This window comes from Rattus rattus, chromosome 6 (genome assembly GCF_011064425.1).
Source record: "Rattus rattus isolate New Zealand chromosome 6, Rrattus_CSIRO_v1, whole genome shotgun sequence".
NCBI lineage: Eukaryota > Metazoa > Chordata > Mammalia > Rodentia > Muridae > Rattus > Rattus rattus.
The window spans coordinates 12557029-12564045 of record NC_046159.1 but is presented as its reverse complement, the minus strand read 5'-3'; the positions used below and the strand labels follow the sequence as shown (position 1 = coordinate 12564045).

The following is a 7017-nucleotide window of genomic DNA, read 5'->3' as shown; positions in this document are numbered from 1 at the left end:
TGCAAGCATCGATCTGTCATGGGTTCCCTATCTTGGGAGGAAGACTTGCCCATGTATGTGCTTTCGTGAGGGCATGTATGTATGTGTGTTGTACCTACTAAGAAAAGCCACACACCATACCAACTTGTGGAGATGCTTAAAACTGGGTTGCATAGACTATTCCCACATGTGATTATGGACATAATTTGACTGAAGTCTTCTATCTTACCATGTGTTTTTCCATTGCTGTCTTTTCATTTTCTTTTTCTTTTTCTACATGGCCTTGGTACGGTGGTGATTTGTTTTTAAATGCACACGAGATGGGAAATTGATGAAGCGAACTCTCCTTTCTCTGTGGTACCCACCCATCCACCACACAGTACACACAAGATCAGCATAGCTCCTTCTCTTGGTTACGCTGGCTAGGATTTAAAATATCTTAGCATCCCCCCACCCCCCAAAAAACCTGGTTTCACAACGTGAAGTATCAAACCAGAATTTTATTATATATAAACACATTTCTTAATACTGCTCTTTCTTTACTTTCAACCCTCGGAAGGAAGGAGTGGCCCAGCCAGACAGGAGATCATGTGAGGAACAAGCAACGCACACGTATCTGTGTATCGGTAATGCTACTGCAGGGGAATATGAAACCAGACTCCGTAACAAAGCGACTGTTTCCTTGTGCTCTTATTTGGCTCCTCGGCGCTGCCTGAAGTAGCGGTTGTAGGCGGCGTTGTACCCATAGATCAGGGCGTAGCGCTCACACAGCTTGTAGTCATCACAGGCCTCCCTGTTGATCTCGTGGGCAGGCTTGTTGAGTTCCCGGACTCTGGAGAATAGAGAAAGAGACACAATTGCATGGTAGAAAGACAATATCTAGTCAGTAAAAGGAAAAAGGGTTGGTGGGGGTTGGGGGAGAGACGGACTAGAGAGCCCTTCGATCAGTGCGAGAGGTATCTGAAGAGCAGGCACGGGGGAGGGAAGCAGGCTTTGATTTGGGTATTATTTTCATGAATAAAAGCAGAAGCTTTCTTTCTGTCTCCTTTTTCTTCCTCCCTGTCTCCTTTCTAAGCCCAAAGCAAAATCGTTTCTAAGCGTTCCATTTCGTTCTGTGTTGCTTTTCAAATTCTTTGAACTCAAGACGTAGAAACAGTGATGAACCGTCTTCCACACTCTGTTCAGATCCAGGCTACGACCCTGGGAAGAATGGCTACCTCCATCGAGTTCCAGGACATACCTTTCCTGGGCTTTAGCGTGCCATCTCTGCTGAGGGGATATAAAGGTGTTGGCATTTCTCCGGTTGGTGAAGGGACCTAAAACAGAAAAATAAGCTAATTACTTTTATGGGAACATTTGATGAAAACATATTTATAAATAGTCAAAAGGCCAAATACATCTGAAATCTCATTAATCTCCTACATTTTGCAAAACTGGAACTAGGCAAAAACATAGAGTATAAAACCTGACTTTATAAAGTGCATGATCAAAGGAAATGAGTAACCGTTTATGTGTCTTGGGGACTTATGACACAGGCCACAAGTCTTATCTGCTTTGCCTTTGTGCAACCCTTTGCTACTTTTAGTAAAATCTTCGATGTGTTTTTAAATGTATTTAAGAGAATTGTTCTCACCCTTTGTACCACAGGCATAGGAACATGTTAAACCGTATGCAAATGAGGAACAAATTAAACTCTGGGTGGAGGCTCCGGAGGGGGTTGGGGGACGCACACCTGTCATCCCACTACTTGGGAGGTGGGGACAGGAAGGTGAGGAGTTTAAAAGTTATCCTCAATTGTGCCGAGTTGGAGGCCAACTGAGTTACAGTAGACCCTGAGTCAAAAACCAAACCAGAAAAGAAAAATTAAACCCTTCCAATTAACCAATGAAACAAAACTATGAAAATGTCATTCTACGTCCAGCTGTAGCCAGATTTTCCGAGTCGTCTACTCGGGCACACAGTCTAATGCTGACGCCTGTGGTCTCCGAGACGGCAGCTCTCTTTCTATGCCTTCTCAGTTGACATTACTCCTCATTTTCCATCGTGTGGCCGATGTGATGTCAACGTAACATTTCCAAGTGTTCTGGATACAGTTTCATGTCATGTTACCCAGCCTAAAGTGTCCACTGTTGCTTACTTGGACAGTTTTAGTCACTGGGTTTTAAAATTCAGTTCTTCCAAAGAGCCCCACTCCTCCCTTTTCTCTCTATCACAGACCTGACCAGCAATTTAGCTTTAAAAAAATGGGGTGATACACTTTAATGCAAACGACTTAAAGAAAATAGCCAAGCATCTACTTACTGACTTCATAGGATTCCATGCTTTCGTGAGATTCTGGAATTCAAAAGAAAATGAATTTAGGCTTTTTTTGCCACATGCTGTCATTTTCTAAATGCAGAGGTGGGAGGGGAAAAGAAGAGGCAAAAAGATGGTAGGGGTGCATTTAGCAAGGTGGTTGTTAGGAAATTCTGGTCATATAGGAATTATGAATAATTTATTTATATCTTTGTTCTGGGTGTCTCCATCCTTGCCCATCTGCTGAGATTGGAGGTAGTTGACAGTTGGGGCTAAGATTTCCTGAGGCCACTGAAATTCTCAGACATGACTCACAGGTCCATGCGCTCGGTGTAACAAGGAGTTTCTAGAACGCCCTCTCATCGATGTACTCAGCGGCCGGTTTGAGACTGGACTGAAGGGAGTTAAAGTTGGGTATGCAGCAACAGCTCGGTTCAGGGAGCTGCAGGGTAGTTATTGAGCTGCGTGACCCAGACAGCTTCTAAGAGGGTTCGGAACAGCTCTTAAGGACGGGTGTTAAATTGGCAGCCTCAGAAACCACCGGCTCCCTCTCCCTGCTCAAAACTGGGCACGGAGCCAGGGCGGAGAGGACGTCAAAGCGAGTGTTTCTGCTTTCTATGTCTCTCCAAGGAGCCCAGCGGCAAGGTGGGGAGAAGAGACTGTGTTTATAAGTGTCTGTCTGCCCGAGAAGTGAGAAAGGGACAAGGAAAGCAAAAACATATGCAGAAAGGTTAATGAATAATTCAAAAATCGAGAGCCCAAACATTAGAGCCGTTTATGCAATTTAGATTTTTAACAACTAGATATAACCAAAACAATTTAAGCAGAACTAGGTAAGTGATTTGGCTTCAACCCCGTGAACAAATCACATATGACTTAACGACATATAGGTAGCAGGAAAAAAAAATTATCCTTCGCAAACAATTGTGAAATGGATGCTTTTCTAAAAATTCAGCTGTAAAGTTTCTTTTAAAAATAAACTCGCTGAATAAACACACCAAACACATGGTATTTCTTCTGCTCCTAAAAAAAGGCTCTCTCTAATGCTTGCCATGAGAACTTATTTTCTTAAAGTAAATGACCCACGCAGTATCCTTAATCCAGCGATGCTCAAGTCTGAGAAGAGTTCTTAAAGTAGGGTTATACTCGCGATACTCTGGCTTGTCATAGAGAACGGGAGAGATGAGGACAGAGGGGAGAGTGACAGTAACCGTGAAGGGAAGCCTGAGGTTGGAAGGGAAAACCCCACAGACAGCAGGGAGAGAGGTGTCTCACCATAGCACAGGGCTGCCACGGCCAGCGCAGCCAGGATGGCCAGAGGGAGCAGGCTCTTCATGATGTCTCGGGTGTCCTGTGAGTCTGCCTCTGTGTCTGGCGCAACAGCAGAGGGGAGAGGCTCCTACATGCTGCTGGGGAAGGCTGAGCCGTTTTTATAGGGACTTGAGCAGCCGAAAGGGGAGGAACCGGCGGGAGGGGGCTGGAAAAGGTGGGATGGCTTGGGACCAAATTTGACTTGGGACTTCGCCCAAGTATTCATTCCTTCCAGATAATATCCACACAGCGTGGGTAGTTTCCCTCCACTCTCGGGCCTGGCTGTGCTACAGCAGGATGCTGTTCTGGTGCAGAAATTGTGGCCACCCTATGTTTGCGAGCCAGACCCCGGGCACATGTCCATGCAGAGGGCAGTTACCACAAACAAAGGTTTGCCTTTCCTTCTCTGATCTACTTGCTGGCCCTGACCACTGGCCGTTGAGGTTTGATCCACAGACAGAGCTGTAGTGTTCTCCTCGCTGCCCAGATGGATGGAGGGGAGGTGCTGGGGGAGAAAGGCCCCGTGCTGTGACATCTTAGGTATCTTCGCAGTAGGGAGGAATTTTCAACTCTAGACCAACTGAGCCTTTGCCTGGCCATAGGCATGTTATGCAGTTTTTCAAGGGTTCATTGGGGTACAGATGCAGCACCCCAGTCCTGCTCACTAGCTGCACAGCCATTTGAGTATTTAATTTTGAGATATTAGTCGAGCATTGCGCCCTACTGTTCTCTCGGGCTGGGGTCACTGCCTGAGCAAGTGAGGCAGGGGTGGAGAAGCTCAGTGCTCATCTTAAAGCACTGCCTCGCTACTGAGCGACGTCATGAGCAGCTGACAAGGTACACGGGACCGGTTTAGGTGTTGTGTGCTCGCAACAGACCAACAGGGCACCTCCCCGAGGGGTCAGAAAGAGCTCGGGCTAAGCCTTTTACCCTTGGCTGGAATGGACCCTTCCATGCAGGTTTTCACAAGTGTTTCTCTATACTGTGAAGTCTGGAGGTTGTTGTTTACCTTGCAAGGAGAATTTCAATATGGTGCCTGGGCTAGCTGGAGGACCTCCTTCTCTAGCTCTCTCCCTTAGAAAACGTTTCTACTCCAGGCAGATCTTTATGGGTTCAAGGCCATCCTACTGTGCACAGTGAGTTCCAGAACAGAGCTATACAATGAGACCTTGTCTTAAAAAAAAAAACTGAAACAATTTTTAAAACGTATATAGAGGTCTGTGTGTGTGTGTGTGTGTGTGTGTGTGTGTGTGTGTGTGTGTGTGTGTAGAAGATGAATCTTCTACAATGTGCTTCTGAGACCCAAGACTGTTGGGCCATGAAGAAGACTCACGGATTTCCAAACAGCCAAGACACCATGGGGTAGAAAAGCTGCTTTAACACTGCCATCACTGGATCCTTCAGGCTCACTGGTTCTGTTTCCACCATCTAGGGTTCACCAGGTCAACCCCTTTCTTTTGGGCACTGCCACTCCCCACTCTTTATTTCTTCTCACTGTACATCTACCTACCTCTGAGTTTCCCATGGTAAACATTACTCATGAGCACTCAAACAGCATTACTATTTTAGAGTTCAGTCTCCTGCTTTTCCTGCGCTAATACCATTCTCCATTAAAACTAACTTTGTAGACATCAACTTTAATCACGTGATCTCTTTGTTCCTTTGTGGTGCTGGCCTTCCATCCACAGCAGGTCTTACATTATCTAGGCAAGGCAACTCCTCTGACATTGCGCTATATCATCCACTGCAAATCAGTCATCTATGTGTATATAAAGTGTGTATTATGTGTTGCTGTGTGTATTGTGTATGTGTCTCTGTGTGTACATATGTGTACTCGTGTATTTGGAGACTAGAGGCTGATTTTTGGGTGTCTGTCAATCACTCTTCATGTTATGTTTTGAGACAGGGTCTCTCACTGAACCCATAGTTTGCCAATTTTGTCTAAGTGGCTGAGCAGCACACGTCAAGGATCCTCCTGTCCCTGCCTCCCCACCTCTGGCATTACCACTGTGCCTTGTGTTTTTAATGTGGGTTCCAGGGGATCCAACACAGGTCCTCATGCTTGTGTGCTGAACCCTTTAATGACTGAGCTATTTCCTCAGCTCTTAGTGGATTCTTACAAAGAGGGCTTGGACCACCCTGTGAAAAGGCATGAACTTTACATTGCAAAGGTTGAAGACTGAATAAAGAGAAAAAAGAATGGAAATAGAAAAAGAAGCTGAGGAGACAGAGACAAGTAGATCTTTGCAATGGGTGGGTGGGTGAATGGTATGATTTGGTGTGATTTGGTGTTTATGGTGAAGTTTAGACAGAGCTTGACTTACAGAGAGGAAAACCTCTAAGATGCCCTTCGATGTACTGAAGAGGAGACAACGGAAGACAGAAATGCTCCTTTGGTTTTTAGTGGGATTGTTTGAGATGATCAATTATCACTTGAGAATCACCAGGAGTTATTTGAAGTTTCAGAATTCATTTAGACTGACAGTGCATATTTTCCTAACTCAGATAATATAAATGCTGAATCATCTGTCACCCCAACTCATGTTTGGATTTAAATAATTATAGCAGACATCCAGAGAGCCATCTTTCCTTAACCAAAGAGAGGCACTACCTAGTAGCGAGTGACTGGCACTCTCAGAAGCATCTGCTACGGAAGGCAGTGCTAGTTCTCCTAATTTAGAGACTAGCAGGGTCATAACCAGGTGACTGAGATCACAGAAGAAAACAAGATCACCCAACCCCTCTCTTAGGAAAAAAACAGAATATCGTCGTTTAGCCAAGCATCAATTTGCCTGCCATCCATCCATCCACCTGCTTATCCACCTACTCTTCCATCCACCTATCTATCTACCCACCCATTCATCTACTCTTCTATCCATCTACTCATTCATCCAGCCACTCATCCATCCATCCATCCATCCATCCATCCATCCATCCATCCATCCATCCATCTGTTCATACATCCACCCACCTATCATATCCATTCACCCACCCATCTATCCATCCACCCACCCATCCATCCACTCATCTATCCATCCATTCAGTCATCTGTTCATCCATCCATTCACCTCTCCATCCATCCATCCATCCATCCATCCATCCACCTGCTTACCCATCCATCCACCTGCCTATCCATCCATCCATCCATCCATCCATCCATCCATCCATCCATCCATCCACTCATCCTTCCATCTACCACTCATCCAATGTATTGAGCACTTCCTACATGTAATTCTAGGATGGGAATACAGAGAAGGGGAAAAAAAATACCACTATGCTTCCTATCCTTATGCATTCAGGAGCTTTTAGGATACAGATTTAATTAGTGTCCCTGATTATCTAAAGTTTTATTAGCAGCCGCTGGCTGGCCTTAGAGAAGATAGCACGGCCTGCATAGCTTATCTTGGGACTGACTTTCTGGCACCTGAGTGC

At 45.4% G+C, this 7017-nt stretch overlaps 1 protein-coding gene across 1 annotated transcript; it reads right to left on the bottom strand.

The window, feature by feature from the left end:
• Window positions 1-461: 461 nt before the first annotated feature.
• Mgp (matrix Gla protein) lies at window positions 462-3691 on the bottom strand. The gene is made up of 4 exons (XM_032905514.1): window positions 3550-3691; window positions 2281-2313; window positions 1220-1295; window positions 462-811 (listed from the first exon to the last, which is right to left on the bottom strand). The coding sequence occupies exons 1-4, from the start codon at window positions 3608-3610 to the stop codon at window positions 670-672; spliced, it is 312 nt and encodes a 103-aa protein (XP_032761405.1). The 5' UTR covers window positions 3611-3691; the 3' UTR covers window positions 462-669.
• Window positions 3692-7017: the final 3326 nt, after the last annotated feature.